Genomic DNA, 16,547 nt, shown 5'->3' on the forward strand with positions numbered 1-16,547 from the left:
ACAGCCACATTCTGAGGTCCTGAGGTTTAGGACTTCAACATATGAATTGCAGGGGGATGCAATTTAGCCCGTAAGAGCGAGTGCCCAGCGGGGCTCTTCGTTGTAAGGGGACAGCTTTTCTTTGTAATGAGTAACTTACCTGTGGGGTGATACTTTGAGGCTGTGTTTTCCCCAACAGGTTACTTCTACATCTTCCCAGGCAGTTTTTCTGGCTCGGTGTTGGGTTTTTTGTTTTTTTTTTTTTTAAAGATTTTATTTATTTGACAGAGACAGCGAGAGCAGGAACACAAGCAGGGGGAGTGGGAGAGGGAGAAGCAGGCTTCTCGCCGAGCAGGGAGCCTGATGTGGGACTTGATCCCAGGACCCTGGGATCATGACCTGAGCTGAAGGCAGATGCTTAACGACTGAGCCACCCAGGCGCCCCTCGGTGTCAGTTTTGATTTCAGAGAGTTAGAACTATAAATATCCAATAATAGGGGATGACCTCATCTGGACATGGATTCAGGATTTTTATTCCTATCTTTCAGAGCGACAAACTGAGGCTCAGAGAGGGGAAGTTACTTGCTCAGGGGCACCCAGCAAGTTTACTGTAGTAATTACTAAGCACTCCTCTGTGCCCGGTACTTAATAATACCCATTCTACAGATAAAGATGGAATAGAGAGGTTTATCATGCAGATGGCCAGTGATAGAGGTACCAGGTCTGGCTTATCCCAAGGCCTCCTGTGACATCTTAAAGATGAGAAGCTTTCAGCCCTGCAGTTCTCATGAATCCTGAGACTGTTGACTCTGAGCTTTTCTGAATCTCCTAATATTGCAGTGGGGAGCTGGTTAAATAAATAGCTTTAACCCCATCTGACTCAGTGGTATTTATAGACAATAGTACGTCCCTCTACTCATAATCATCCCCCAAATCCATAATGCCCTAATATGAAGGAGAAATAAAAGGAAAACAATACAGCATAATAAGCACCTTTATTTCAATGTGTAAATGCTCAGGCACAGCCCCAGGGAATCATGATAAAGGTGGCAGTTGCTTGGACCTCATGAATGCAGGGGCCCATAGACAGCCTGACCCAGCCGGGTGGATTTAGTGAATTAAATGCTGTATGGCCAGGGTTGCGGTTGGTAATGGGATCTTCCAAAGCGGCAAACAACCCTCAGTCTAAACAAAATCCAGTCTTCCCTCAATTAACATGGTGGTCACAGTCCTTGAAAATTCAGTGATTTTTTAAATTATGGGAAAAAGAGGGGCATCTGGGTGGCTCAGTCGGTTAAGTGTCTGCCTTTGGCTCAGGTCATGATCTCAGGGTCCTGGGATTGAGTTCCGCATCGGGCTCCTGGCTCAGTGGGGAGTCTGCTTCTCCCTCTCCCACTGCCTGCTACACCTCCTGCTTGTGCTCTCTCTCTCTGAAAAATAAATAAAAATCTTCTAAAAAATTAGGGGAAAAGGACTATATATGTAAAACGACTAGGTTCTTGGCTCTGATCGATTTAAACAGGTTTGTCCTCGACGTGAATGTTGGCGGGATGATCAGAAGTCTTGCAGGACTTGTGTGGGAACATCCCTGGTATTGCAGGCTGTGTGGGCTGTGGGTCCCCATCACTGTGTCAACCCACATCACCCCCCCAATATCACAGACGCCCCCTAGAGGGGGGTACTCCCCCACAGAGATGCACTCATTCATTGTTTGTTTGTTTACTTATTTATTTATAGGTAGGCAAGGGATTTAGAAGTCCAGAGCTGGCTTTACAGGGTCTTTGATGCCAGGAGGTCCCTGCGGGGAACCCAGGAAAGCCAAGTGGGTCTGGCCCCGTCTAAAGGGCTGGTTTTTATCTGCTCCTGCGTGTGGCTGCTGAACCCGAATTCCAGCCCCAGCTGCCTTAACTACCTTTTTCTTTATTTTTATTTTTATTTTTTTAAGATTTTATTTATTTATTTGACAGAGAGGGACACAGTGAGAGAGGAAATACAGGCAGGGGGAGAGGGAGAGGGAGAAGCAGGCTTCCCGCGGAGCAGGGTGCCCGATGCGGGGCTCGATCCCAGGACCCCGGGATCATGACCTGAGCCGAAGGCAGATACTTAACTGACTGAGCCACCCAGGTGCCCCTACCTTTTTCTTTAAAGAGAATCTGGAAGGGACATCTGGGTGACTCAGTCGGTTAGGTGTCTGCCTTCGGTTTAGGTCATGATCTCAGGGACCTGGGATTGAGTCCCGCATCGGGCTCCTTGCTCAGCGGGGAGCCTGCTTCTCCCTCTGCCTGCTGTTCCCCCTGCTTGTGCTCTCTCTCTCTCTCTGACAAATAAATAAATAAAATCTTGAAGAAAATGGAATCTGGGATCTGGAATAATGGGATGTTTCATACTTTTTATTTTTATTTTTTTAAGATTTTAATTTATTTATTTGAGAGAGGAGAGAGAGAATGAGTGGGGTGGGGGGATGGGGGGCAGAGAGGGGGAGAAGCAGGCTCCCAGCTGAGCAGGGAGCCAGATGCCAGGCTGGATCCGAGGACCCTGGGATCGTGACCTGAGCCGAAGGCAGACGCTTAACCGACTGAGCCACCCGGGTGCCCTTATTATTATTATTTTTTTAAGATTTATTTATTTATTTGAGAGGGAGAGAGGGACAGAGAAACTTTAGCAGACTTGGAGCTGAGCGGGGAGCAGGAGATGGGGCTTGATCCCATGACCCTGAGATCCTGACCTGAGGTGAAACCGAGAGTCGGATGCTTAACTGGCTGCACCACCCCGGCGCCCCATCTCATACTCTTTAAATGCAGGCTCCAGATTTTCCCCAAATTTGAACAAAAATTTTCGTCTTTTTTTGTAATTTTAAAGTTTTATTGAGGTATAATTTATATATACAAAATTGCACAAATTTAATGCATACATTTTGATGAGTTTAGATGAAACATTTTTTTAATTACAGAAAAAAGGGAAGAATAGTACAGTGAACACCTGTGCACCCTTAACTTGTATTTGCCAGTTGACATTTTGCCACATTCGCTGTATCTGCCACGCTCCTCCATACAAACTCATGGGCATGCACGCACACGGACAAATGCACACATTGTTTTTGCTAAACTATTTGCACCGTGCGTTGTAGATATCATATTACTTCACCGCTAGATATTTCAGTGGGCACCTCCTTCAAATGAGCTCCCGTGTGGTGACAATATTATTAGCATCCCTAGGAAAATTAAAGGTATCCCATGGTATCACCCAAAGTGTCAAATTTCCCAGTTGTCCCCAGAGTATACTTTATAGTTGTTTCTTCCTCCTCAATCCAGGATCTGATTAAGGATCCTATGTTGCATTTGGTTGTCATGTCGCTCTGACCTCTCCCACCTCCCCCCCACTATTTTTAAATCAAGTTGCAATTGATCAAATCTACATGTACAGCCCTATACATTTTTACATACGTATACACTGTGTTTACCAGCCCGGTCCAAATATATTACTTGTTTGATTTTCACTGAAATAGGTTGCCCATCTTTTTACCGTCTTTCACGACACTGATTTTTTTCACCTGATGACCCGCGATTTGGGCTCTTTTGAGGAATCGGTGAGATTCGGGTGACATACTCCTGGAGGGTTGTCACAGAAGAGATGTCGTGCCTTCCCAGTGCACCCTGTCAGACTGCCCAGGTCATTTTGACTCTGTATTGGTGATGCTGACCTTGATCACCTGATTTAGGTGGCGTCCAGTGGATTTTCCACTGTGAAGGTGCTTTCCTCCACTGGTCATTAGTAAATTCTCTGTGCGCGGTCCTTGGAGACCCTGTGTGCATCCAAGTTTTTAAAACTCATAGTGGCCAGGGGCGCCTGGGTGGCTCAGTTGGTTGAGCGACTGCCTTCGGCTCAGGTCATGAGGATCGAGTCCCACATCGGGTTCCCAGCTCAGCGGGGAGCCTGCTTCTCCCTCTGACCCTCTCCTCTATCATGCTGTTTCTCTCTCGCTCGCTCTCCAATAAATAAATAAATAAAATCTTAAAAAAAAAAAAAAACCTCATAGTGGCCAAAGAAAGCATATCTGTGGGGCAGCTATCCTGTTATGAGGCCCCCAGGCCACCAGCCAGAAGCCTTTGGTTTAGGATCTCAGAGGGGTCTTAAGCAAACCCCCTTCCATCATCCTGGAGGAGAAGGTTGGGGAGCTATCAAAGGAGGCCCCAGAGAGTTTGGATGGGTGCAGGTGTCTGCCAGGGGACCCCCAAAATGCACCTGTCTCCCTGCAGCTCCGGGATTGTGGAGGGCTTCGGGAGGTGGAGGTGACCGCCTGCCTGGTGTGGAAGGACTGGCCTCACCGAGTCCACCCCCACAGCCTCGTGGGGAAAGACTGCACCGACGGCGTCTGCAGGGTGAGGCTCCGGCCTCATGTCAGCCCCCGGCACAGGTACTCGACCCCTGACCCCCAACCCTTCACCCCAGGTCACAGAGATGTGGAGGGGCTGAAGGTCACCCAGGGAGACTTTAGGGCAAGGGGCCACTTGGCCAGATTTTCCGCACTGCATTTCCTAGATGGGGAGACCAAGGCCAGGCCTGGGGGCGGGGTGGTGGTGGAGGGGTGTGCCTGGGCCTGGCCCCCTGCTGCACACACCTTCACACACAGTTGTATTCATCCCCATTTTGTCGAGGTGGAAACTGAGACTTGGAAGAGTAAAGGAGCACAGATAGCCGATGGCAGAGCAGGGATTTGACTCCAGACCTGACTTAACTGCAAGATCATTCTTTCTTTCACTTGATAACTTATACGTTTTTAATAAATAAAAAAATAAAAGGTTCAGAAAGACCGTACAGTGAAAAATAAATTTCCTTCCACCTTTGGTCGTGCAGCTGTCAGTGGCCCTTCCTGGAGGCAATTAAAAATATGCTATGCATGTATATTTTTTCTCCCCTTACAAATGGTAGCAGACATTTGTACCTCGTTGTTAAGTTCCAGTACATCTTGGAGATCATTCCTGTAAGTATTTAGAGCTGCCTTATCCTTTTTCTTGGCTGCATAGTATTCCAATGTACAGCTGTACACCATTAATTGAACAAGCCCCCCTAGTAATGGGCCCTTAGGATGGTTCCAAGCTCCTGTGGCCCTGTTACTAAATGCATGGCTTTATGTATAGATCATCTCTTCTCTAGGATAAATTCCTAGAGATGAAACTCGCTGGCTCTGACTTCAGTGATTTACTCTCTGTAAACTTTCAGTGACTTATAAATTTAGCCAAGGTGTAAGGTCCGTGAGAGCAGGGATTTTGTCTCTTTTGTTCCCCGCTGTGTCCCCCCTGTATCCCCCCACATGCTGCCTGGCACACAGTAGGCGCTCAGGAAATATTTGTGGAATGAATGAATGCCGCCATATTGTCCTCCCATATGTAATTGCTGATTACATTTACAGTCCCGCCCACCGTGGGTGAGAGTGCTTGATTCTTCACGACTTCACCAGTAGAGAGTGTCACCAAACGTTTTGATCCTTGCTGTGTTGATGAGCTTTTTAAAAATTGGCATCGCATTGATGTTTAATTTGCAGTTTTCTTATTATAAAGGAGGTGGGCTAGTGTTTTCATGTGGTAAAGATGAGGGACATTCCCAGGTGCTCTTGGAGAGTCCCCAACACTCCTGAGAGGTTGAAACCCCAGGCCGCTCCTAATGCTGGGGCCCCTGAGACTGTGAGCCCCAAGGCAGCATCTTTGCTGGAGTCCTCCTGTGGGTTAGGGCTAGACCTGCCTCTTCATGAGTACTTCCCTTCACCCATTCCTCCCCACTCCCCATTCAGCTTTAACAATCTGGGCATCCAGTGTGTGAGGAAGAAGGAGATCGAGGCCGCCATTGAGCGGAAGATTCAGCTGGGCATCGACCCTTACAATGGTGAGTCCCAGAGACTAGCCTGACTGTCGTGTCCTCCTGAACCCCTCATGCCCTCGGCCACCCCGTCCCCTCCCCTTCTCCCTTCTCTAGTATCCACTATCTCCCCAGCCCTCTCTGCCATCTCCATCCCCTACCCTCAGCCTTCCCATATTTCTCCTACAGCCGGCTCCCTGAAGAACCATCAAGAGGTGGACATGAATGTCGTGAGGATTTGCTTCCAGGCTTCGTATAGGGACCAGCAGGGACAAATGCGCCGGATGGACCCTGTGCTCTCTGAGCCTGTCTATGACAAGAGTGAGTCTAAGGTGCTGGGCATATTAGGATTGTTGCTGGCCACAGGTCCTGGAAAGACCCACGTACGATGGCATGGACGAACAGGGAGTTATTTTTCTTTGTCTCATTATTAAGTCTGTTCGTGTTGATTCAGCTGCTCAGCAATATCAGGGCAGTGGTTCAGCTCTGTGATTCCCTTGGTTGTGAGCTGGTTGCCACAGCTTCAGATATCATGTCTGTGTTCAAGGCATGAGGGGCAGTGTCACCCTGTATGGTGTGCAGGCTGTACACTGCCCAATTCCAGTGGTCAGCATTTATTAGGTAGCCTATGGAAACGAGGCCTCCTTGTATTGCAGAGTGCACAACCTGTACCACTGTACTAGGCAATTCTAGGGAAGATGCAGCCTGAGCAGTAATACTTTTCTCTTTTATACAGAACATAATATATTCCCCAGAATCCCCCCGGTAGACTTCTGCTTATGCCTCATTGGCAAGAACTTGGTCTCATGGCAGCCCCTAGTTGCAAGGGAGTCTGGAAGAGCAAGTATTTAGTTCGGGTTTCCATCATCTACAGAGGGAGATGGGCATGGAAGAAGAGATTGGGAATGGCTATTAGGTTTTAGCAGCCACAAGCCTCAAAATGGGGAGGGAAATTAATCCAGTCACGGCTTTTATGTATGCAAGTGATAGAATTCCAATTCAAATGGGTTGAAGGAGAAAAAAAGAAGAAGAATTTGTTTGTTCCATTAACTAAAAAGGTCCAGAGGTAGTAAAGTGCTTCAGGTCTGGCTGTATCCAGGTGCTCAGCAATGTCATTAGGGATCCGTCTCTTTCCATCTCTCAGCTATCCTTTCTTCAAGTTAGAGTCATTTTTGGCACAGCCCTCCCATGGTGGGAGCAAAATGACTGTATGCAGCTCTAGGCTTATATCCTACCAGCTTGGAACCTCTCCCCGGATGCCCAACGACAGCTTCTCTTACCCAGTATTTTTGGTTGGAGTCTCAGGGCTCTCATTGGCCTGGTTTTGGGCATGTGCTCCTCTCTGACCAATCAGCTATGGCCAGAGGGAGGCAATGCTCTAATTGGCTAGATTTGGGGCACGTGATCACTGCTGAGCTAGGGAGTGGGTCCCGCCCTACCCGATCCCCAGGACTGAAATGGGGCTGGGGGCTGTTTCCTAGAAGGGAAATGGAGGGGCTCTTAACAGAAGGGCCAGGACTGTTACACAGGCAAAACCACAGGTCTCCACTACGCATTTCAGGCCATTAATCCTCGTCTAAGAAGGGTCTTGATCCCTGACCCTGCCAACTCTCGTCTGAGGGCTGATGGTCTCCCTTTGGCGGGACACTCACTGGACCTCAGCATGGAGGACTCGCGACTGTCCATTGACCCCTCTGAGCATCTTTTTCTCCCCGGACCATGGGTCCCGGGGAGGATTGGACGCCCCAGCTTCCCCATTTCCCATCTCTGCCAGGCGCGGCGTCGGCACCCACGGGGTACCTGCTGAGGGTTTGATGACTGAATTCTCGTCTTTTCTTACATACCACTTCCTCCTGCGCTTGCAGAGTCCACAAACACGTCAGAGCTGCGGATTTGCCGGATCAACAAGGAGAGCGGGCCGTGCACGGGGGGCGAGGAGCTCTATCTGCTGTGCGACAAGGTGCAGAAAGGTGAGGGACCTGGGACAGCGTGTGGGCGGAGTGGCATCGGGTGGCTTGCGGTGCGCACAGGAGCCAGGGAGCCCCGGAGGGTGGGAGCATGAGACAGAGCTGGTTAACGCGGGCAGCGCAGTGGAAGGATCCAGAACTCTGGTTTTGGAGTCAGACTGCAACAGCCCATGGGTTCATTCACTCAAGAAGCTCCTCACTCACTGGTTCATGTACAAAGATGGAGAGCCCTGTGTGATGGACGTGCTGGGTGCCAGGCAGGGCTCCCCACCACGAGCTGGGGTGGGGGGGAGGGACTCTGACTTTAAAATCCGCAATTACATAAATAAATGCTTTATGGTGTCTTGATAAGGAGATGAAGAAAACAGAGAATGGGAGAAGTATCTCCTCCACTTCATTCATGTCTGTTTAAATGTCCCTTCTTCAAATAGGGTTTGAAAAAAACAACTCTGGGCACCTGGGTGGCTCAGTCGGTTAAGCCTCTGACTCTTGATCTCAGCTCAGGTCTTGATCTCAGGGTAGTGAGTTCAAGCCCGGCGTTAGGCTCCATGCCCAGCTTGGAGCCTACTTAAAACAACACCACCACCATAAAACCAACAGCAGGTGCACCCTGCATTGCCTGGCTGGCGAGAGCTTTCCCTCTGACTATATATATCTTTTCTGTATCCTTTGCATTTTTTATCCTGTGACTCTGTTGTAAATAACATCACCACCAAGGGTATTAAAGAGCTAACATGTATCTTGCTCTTACTATGTGCCAAGCTCTGTTATAAGCACTTTCTTTTTTTTAAAGATTTTATTTATTTATTTATTTGACAGAGAGAGACACAGCAAGAGAGGGAACACAAGCAGGGGGAGTGGGAGAGGGAGAAGCAGGCCTCCCGCAGAGCAGGGAGCCCGATGCGGGGCTCGATCCCAGGACCCTGGGATCATGACCTGAGCCGAAGGCAGACGCTTAACGACTGAGCCACCCAGGCGCCCCTGTTATAAGCACTTTCTACACCTCACTTATTAGATCATCTGATTGCCTAACAGTTCTATTAGGTAGATCCAACTATTACTTCCCTTTTACAGATAAGGAAACTAATGCACAGAAAGGTTAAGTAACTTGCACAAGGTCACACACCTAGGCAGGAAGAGACAGGATTTGAATGGTCTGTGCTCATAATCATTCTTCTGGAAAAATAAGAAAGAAAGACGGTTGAAAATAACTTCAGGAAGATGGAGGGACGCCTGGGTGGCTCAGTCGTTGAGCGTCTGCCTTCGGCTCAGGTCATGATCCCAGCGTCCTGGGATCGAGCCCCACATCGGGCTCCCTGCTCAGCAGGAAGCCTGCTTCTCCCTCTCCCACTCCCCCTGCTTGTGTTCCCTCTCTCACTGTGTCTCTCTCTGTCAAATAAATAAATAAAATCTTAAAAAAAAAAAAAAAACTTCAGGAAGATGGAGAAAAAGTATATTTGGAGAAAGGGGATAGGGAGGAATGGCTGGAGGGGTTGTGGGCACAATTTTACTCAGTGGGGCCAGGGAAGACCACCGTCAGGGGATGCCACTGGAACCATGAGGCATCCATGTGAGTCTCTAGGGAAGAGTAATTCAGCAAAGGGAACAGCAAGTGCAAAGGCCCCGGGGTGGTAGTAGGTTTCACTGTTGGAGGAACAGCAAGGCCAATGGGGCAGGAGGGGAGCAGAGTGGGAGAACCTGTCACAGCCTCAGGGATCCCTTCCAATCCTTTCTCGTGTTCTGTGATTATACAGTTAATGTCTGTCCCCTGCTGGGTTGTATAAGGCAGGGCTGTCATGGTGAGCAGTTGTTTCCCCCAAACTACCGAGTCCAGGGTCAAGCACCCATGAAGTTCTCAGGAAAAAATATTTATTTTTTTTTACTTTTCATTTTTTGGGGGGCCACAAGTTTCACTCTTTAAAATGTTTTTTTAAAAAACCATTATAGGGGCGCCTGGGTGGCTCAGTTAAGTGTCTGCCTTCGGCTCAGGTCATGATCCCAGGGTCCTGGGACCGAGCCCCGCATAGGGCTCCCTGCTCCGCGGGAAGCCTGCTTCTCCCTCTCCCTCTCCCCCTCCCCCTGCTTGTGTTCCCTCTCTCACTGTGTCTCTCTCTCTGTCAAATAAATAAAATCTTAAAAAAAATAAAAATAGGGGCGCCTGGCTGGCTCAGTTGGTTAAGCGACTGCCTTCGGCTCAGGTCATGATCCTGGAGTCCCGGGATCGAGTCCCGCATCGGGCTCCCTGCTCGGCGGGGAGTCTGCTTCTCCCTCTGACCCTCCCCCCTCTCATGTGCTCTCTCTCTCTCAAATAAATAAATAAAATCTTTAAAAAAATAAAAATAAAAATAAAATTAAATTAAAAAAATAAAAAATAAAAAATAAAAAACCGGGGCGCCTGGGTGGCTCAGTTGGTTAAGCGACTGCCTTCGGCTCAGGTCATGATCCTGGAGTCCCTGGATCGAGTCCCGCATCGGGCTCCCTGCTCGGCAGGGAGTCTGCTTCTCCCTCTGACCCTCCTCCTCTCATGCTCTCTGTCTCTCATTCTCTCTCTCTCAAATAAATAAATAAAATCTTAAAAAAATAAAAAATAAAAAATAAAAAAATAAAAAACCATTATAAAGTGTACAATTCAGTGGCACTTAGTACACTCACAACGTTGTGCCACCACAACGACCTAGTTCCAGAACATTTTCATCACCCCAGAAAGAAACCTCATACCCCATTATGCTATATAAGCACTCACTCTGTTTTCTTCCCTCCTCTAACCCCTGGCAACCACTAATCTGTTTCTGTCTGTGGATTTGCCTCTCCTGGACATTTCATATAAATGGCATCCTACACTATGTGGCCTTGCGTGGCTAGCTTCTTTCACTTAGCTTAATGTTTTCAGGAATCATCCACATGATGGTACGTATCAGTGCTTCATTCCTTCTTATGGCGGGATGATACTCCATTGTATGGATATCTCATTTGTTTATCCATTCGTAAATTGGTGGACATTTGGGTGGTTTCCAACTTTTGGCTCTCATAAAGTATTGCTACGAGCATTCGGACGTTTGCGTATAAGTTTTTGTTTGAACACCTGTCTTCAGTTCTTTCGGATATATGCCTGGGAGAGGGAGGTTCTTATAAAATTTTGAGTGAATGAGCACATGGAGATTGAGTGGTTCCTCTGCGCTGGGCCCTTATGTTAGGCAGTGCTGGGACATAGTGATGACAGAAACAGGCCCGGGCTCTCCTCTTGCAGAGCTTCCATCAGGGGGGTAGGGAAAGAAACACAAATTACAAGTGTGAATTCTGCCGAGAGGGAAGAAGACCAAATGCTAAAACTGGACGGAAGCACTAAAACAACAGGAAGACCAGATATGGGCTGGCCATCTTGGAAGGCTTCCCAGAGGAGGTGATATTTGAGCCAAGATCTGAGGAATGCCAAAAAGATGGTTAGGGTCCTGGGAGCTGGGGCCAGAGCAGGGAAACCGTTCCATGTGTGTGCGAATAACTAGAGGCAGATGTGAGTCTTGTTCCGTCGTTTGTTCACTGTCCAGCCTCGGGCTGGTGACTTCACCACCCTGAGCCTCTGTTTCCTTATCCCTAAAATGAGTTGGTGTTAAGATGAGACAGGATCTCACTTATCTAAGAACTACACTACAAAGAGTTAGCACAGACTGAGAATTTCTGAGCGCCAGGCACGAAGCTAGTACTTTGAGTTCTAAAATAAAATAAATAAAATCTTAAACAATATTTACTTTTTTAAAGATTTTATTTATTTATTTGACAGAGAGAGAGCACAAGCAGGGGGAGTGGCAGGCAGAGGCAGAGGGAGAAGCAGGCTCCCCGCAGAGCAGGGAGCCCGAGGTGGGACTTGATCCCAGGACCCCAGGACCACAACCCGACTGAAGGCAGTCGCCCAACCAGCTGAGCCACCCAGGTGCCCATTTATTTTAGAGAGAGAGAGAGCGCATGCGTGCATGCTTGAGTTGGGAAGGGGCAGAGGGAGAGGGAGAAAATCTCAAGCAGACTCCCCGCTGAGCATGGAGCCCAAGGGTGGGGGGGCTCGATCTCATGACCCTCAGACGCTTAACCAGCTGAGCCACCCAGGTGCCCCTCTTAGTTTTATTCTTAAGAATATCAATATCCGGGGACCTGGCTATTTCAGTTGGTAGAAAGTGCAAGTCTTGATCTTGGGATTGTGAGTTCAAGCCCCATGTTGGGTATGGAGCTCACTTAAATCAAATGTATTTAAACTTAAAAATATATATATATATGTACGTATGTATTTTTTTAAAAGAGAATATCGGGCGCCTGGGTGGCTCAGTTGGTTAAGCGACTGCCTTCGGCTCAGGTCATGATCCTGGAGTCCCGGGATCGAGTCCCACATCAGGCTCCCTGCTCAGCAGGGGGTCTGCTTCTCCCTCTGCCCTCTTCCCTCTCGTGCTCTCTGTCTCTCATTCTCTCTCTCTCAAATAAATAAATAAAATCTTTAAAAAATAAAAAATAAAAAAAAATAAAAGAGAATATCAATACTGATTTGGGGGGAGGCTGAATGAGTTGGGGGCCCGGTGGGCCAGTGTCCTGGCTCAGCTGATGTCCCCACTTTCCCGCCAGAGGATATATCGGTGGTGTTTAGCAGGGCCTCCTGGGAAGGCCGGGCTGACTTCTCCCAGGCCGATGTGCACCGCCAGATTGCTATTGTGTTCAAGACACCGCCCTATGAGGACCTGGAAATCATTGAGCCTGTGACCGTGAACGTCTTCCTGCAGCGGCTTACGGATGGGGTCTGCAGTGAGCCTCTGCCCTTCACGTACCTGCCTCGGGACCATGGTAACCACAGCAATCCAGGGTGATCCACTGCCCAGAGACCAGGTCTTTGGCCTAGAGGGGCCAAGAGGCAGGAGTAAAATGCAGGCTCATAACTGTACAGACTGAGGTTCAGTTCCTGGCTCCACCTCTTACTGGTTGTGTGACCTTGGCCTCTCTCTGAACCTGTCTCCTCCTGTGTAAAGTGGAAGTAATAATACCTATCTGATGGCATTTGGGGAGTATTTGATTATTTCTCCCCTCAGCATGCCTGCTCATGCCTGGCCCTATACTGGGTGGTGCTGGGGACATAGCAGTGACCCATGATAGCCCCAGCCCCACCCTCATAAGTCTCACAGTCCTTTAGTGTGGATGGAATTGCTCAGGGGACTCAGATTGCTCAGAGGGGGCATCTGACCCAGGCTTGGAGATGAGGGAGGGCTTCCTGGAGGAAGGGGATGGCTGAGCTGAGAATGTGGGGATGATTAAGCAGTTCTCCAGGGGAATTGAGAAATAGTGTTTTAAGCAGCTGGAGTAGCAAGTGCAAAGGTCCTGAGGCAGGATTGTGCCTGCAGTGTTCCAGGAAAAACAAAGAGGCCAATGTGGCTAGAAGTGGATTTGGGTTTCATTCTGATTAAGATATGGACATCTATTTGCATTAGTTGGCCAAGAACTAGAACAGCTCAATGACTTCCTAAGTGGTCTCTATAATTAATTCTTAATTATTATTATTGATGGATAATGTTGCCCCTGGTATCTCCTGAACAGACAGCTATGGCGTGGACAAGAAGCGGAAACGGGGGATGCCTGACGTCCTCGGGGAGCTGAACAGCTCTGGTGTGTCCCCTCTGCCCCTTTCCACACTCATCTCTGGGTTCCTAGGAGGGGATGGCTAAGGCCTAGGGGAGGAGGGGCTCTGAGGGTCCAGGGTTCCCCATCTCTGCCTTCCCTCAGACCCCCATGGCATCGAGAGCAAACGGCGGAGGAAAAAGCCAGCCTTCCTGGATCACTTCCTGCCCAACCCCAGCTCAGGTGAGTCGTGGCTCAGGTGGGTCTGAGGGTGAGCTGCAGCCCTGCTTCTGGCCTCTTCAGGCTCCCCCCCACCCCCACCAAAGCTCTCCTAAGGCCAGGAACTCACATCTTAGGCAGCAGCATGAAGTAGAAAGAACAGTTCTGGACACAGTCTGGAGGCTCCGATCTCTGCTGGGCCATTCTCGGGCTGTGTGATCCTCACCAAGTTGCTCCATCTCTCAGAGCCTCAGGGTCTCCTCTGAAAAGTTTCACTGTCTACCTCCCTCATTGACCTTTTAGATTTTAATGCATTTATTTTTACAGATACTATATAACAGGTGGGCACATAAGTGCAGTTTGTATGTTTACTCATTGAATTTAAATCGCATCACTCCTCCCCCCTGCACCGCCCTATCGTTTTATTGGTGAAGAAACCGAGGCCCAGAAAGGTGAAGTCTCTTAGCTGAGGTCACAGAGTCTACGGTGGAGCTGTGAGCTGTACCTGGGCACGTGTACAGATGAGTGATGAAACACTATGTAGAATGGGTAGCAGGGAGTAGATGGTAGATAAACGGGAAGGGTTGTCAGAGCCAGCCAAGCTTAATTCAGAGCTTGTCTCTAGCCCAGCCACCCTCTGGCCTGTTCTCCCCACACCTTTATCTCAACTCACACGCCAGCCTCCACTTCCCATGGACTGCAGCCCTATCTGGCTGCCATCAGAAGCCTCCCCACCTGCTGACCACTAGCTCGAAGAACGCTGCCCCCCAATACCCCAGCTACCGCAGGGTCCCAGCTCCCATCCGACCCGCCAACAGCCAACCACTCAGAGTCTGCTGAGCCTGGACCACTCCAGCCAGTCCCACCCTGGAGGTTTCAAGTATCACCTGTTGCTGTCCCTACCCACTGCACCTGGTAACCAATGCCCAGAGCTCCACCTATAGCAACCACCAATCCTAGCCCGCTTTACCAGCCTTCAATCCTCAATTTCCAGAGCCTCTCCTCATTAGCCACCTGCCATTCATCTACCTCCTCCATCACCCCAATTTCTCAGTGCCTAAAGGCCCCCCGCCCCTCTCATCCTTGGGGCAAAGCTGCTCTGGCATGACAGTATAATGGTTAGGGGCATGGCCTCTGGAATCAGACCGAGTTTGGATTCTGAAGCCTGAATTTAGCCATCGTGTGACCTCTGGGATCTCATTTGTCAGATGAAAACCTTACCTCTTAGGGTCCTTTTTAGAATTTAGTGAGGTCATATGACACAGTTAGTTAGCATAGTGGCTGGTACAGAGTTAGTGCTCAGATCTTAGGAACTTGTCAGACAAGAATGCCACCTGCATTTGTGATGATCATGTTTAGCTGCTTTCATAGTAAAACCCAAGTTAACAGGGGCTTCAACAGGCTAGAACTTTATTTCTCCTCTCAGATAAACATAGGTGAATAGTCCTGGGATGGTTTGGAGGTTGTATGATCATCAGAGGCTCAAGCATGCTCTTGCCATTTTCAACTCATAGTTTCCATCTCATGGCCCAAGATGGCTGCCAAAGCTCCAGCCATCATGCCCACCTTCCTCCAGCCAGGAGAACTTAGTCACATGACCACATTTAGCTGTAAGGGAGGCTGGAAAATAGAGTCCCAGCAGCCCTGGGTCTCTTTCTGAGATAAGCATAATATGCCTCTGCTGCTGAGATTTGTCTTGTCTCAGGGAGAGACTCTCCTAATGACACATAATTTTACCTTCCAGTGTGGGGGACTGGTGACTGCTCATTTGGGTCTCCCGTGTGTGGGGATTTCACTTTTTGGGGGGCCTCTATAATTTGGGGGAGAGGGGATTTTAGAGCCTCTTCAACTTCCTTATTTTTTGGAAAAACTCCCCAGCCCTGCAGGAGCATGGTTTGAGCCCTGGTGCTACAACTCTCCAGCTATGTGTGACTGAATTATTTTGCCTCAGTTTGCTTATTAAACTAGAATGGTGATAGTCCCTACCTCGGGGTTCTCCTTGGGATTAAAGGAGGCCACAGTGATGAAGCATTTGGTACTATCAGGGCACTGGAGTTAGAGCGTGGCCAGAAGTCGCCGCTAAAGCCACTCTCCTTCCTTCTGCCTTTTCATCCCTGCAGGCCCGTTCCTCCCGCAGTCAGCCCTGCTGCCGGACACAGACTTCTTCCCTGGCACCGTGACCCTACCCGGCTTGGAGCCCCCCGGTGGGCCGGACCTCCTGGACGACGGCTTTGCCTATGATGACGCTGCGGCCCCCACACTTTTCACCATGCTGGACATGCTGCCCCCCGCGCCGCCACTCGCCAGCGCTGTCGTCACGGGCAACGGGGCTGCCGGGCCGGCTGTTGGAGAGCCTTCCGGCCCTGAGCCAATGACGCTGGACTCATACCAGGCCCCAGGCCCCGGGGACGGGGGCACTGCCAGCCTTGTGGGCAGCAACATGTTCCCCAACCAGTACCGCGAGGTGGGCTTTGGGGGAGGCCTCCTGTCCCCAGGGCCGGAGGCCACGTAGCCCCGAGGCGCTGGAGGAGAGGCGCTGGGTGGGGAGGAAGGGAGGTGGAAGGAGCCGTGCAAAGCCAACCAGGATGTCCAGCACCTCCATCCCCTTGGGCCACCCTTGGTCAGTCTTCCGACCTCCTCATCCTTCTGATTGGGACATCTTCAGCGCTGGTGAGAAGCTCCGTAGCACCGGTTTCCCCTGAGCCCATTTTACAAATGAGAAAACCGAGTCCGGAGAGGAAAAGGGGCTTGGCTCCCATGCACCAGCTTGTAAAGCTGCCTCAGCCCCCACGGGTGGGGGCACCTTCTCCAGGCGGATTCTGGAGTGTACATATGGGAGAAAGGTGCAGATCCTCAGCTCTCCTCCCCCGAGCTTGAAGGTGGGGGGTAAAGGTTGTTTGTTCTGAGTCTTCCCAATAAAGATGAGTTTTTGAGCCTTTGGAG

At 49.7% G+C, this 16,547-nt stretch overlaps 1 protein-coding gene across 2 annotated transcripts in view; it reads left to right on the plus strand.

Moving 5' to 3' along the window:
- The window catches only part of RELB (RELB proto-oncogene, NF-kB subunit), a 28,976-nt gene extending 12,437 nt beyond the window's left edge, over window positions 1-16,539 (plus strand). For both annotated transcript variants that reach the window (XM_034986733.1, XM_034986734.1), the window contains 8 exons: window positions 4,236-4,393; window positions 5,768-5,859; window positions 6,022-6,153; window positions 7,698-7,802; window positions 12,405-12,620; window positions 13,365-13,433; window positions 13,551-13,628; window positions 15,725-16,539. In XM_034986733.1, coding sequence (XP_034842624.1) covers window positions 4,236-4,393; window positions 5,768-5,859; window positions 6,022-6,153; window positions 7,698-7,802; window positions 12,405-12,620; window positions 13,365-13,433; window positions 13,551-13,628; window positions 15,725-16,116 — 1,242 coding nt within the window. In that variant the 3' untranslated portion in view covers window positions 16,117-16,539. The remainder of the gene's footprint in view (window positions 1-4,235; window positions 4,394-5,767; window positions 5,860-6,021; window positions 6,154-7,697; window positions 7,803-12,404; window positions 12,621-13,364; window positions 13,434-13,550; window positions 13,629-15,724) is intronic.
- Window positions 16,540-16,547: the final 8 nt, after the last annotated feature.

The sequence above is a fragment of the Mirounga leonina genome, unplaced genomic scaffold (assembly GCF_011800145.1).
Source record: "Mirounga leonina isolate KUSES-001 unplaced genomic scaffold, KU_Mleo_1.0 Mir_376, whole genome shotgun sequence".
NCBI lineage: Eukaryota > Metazoa > Chordata > Mammalia > Carnivora > Phocidae > Mirounga > Mirounga leonina.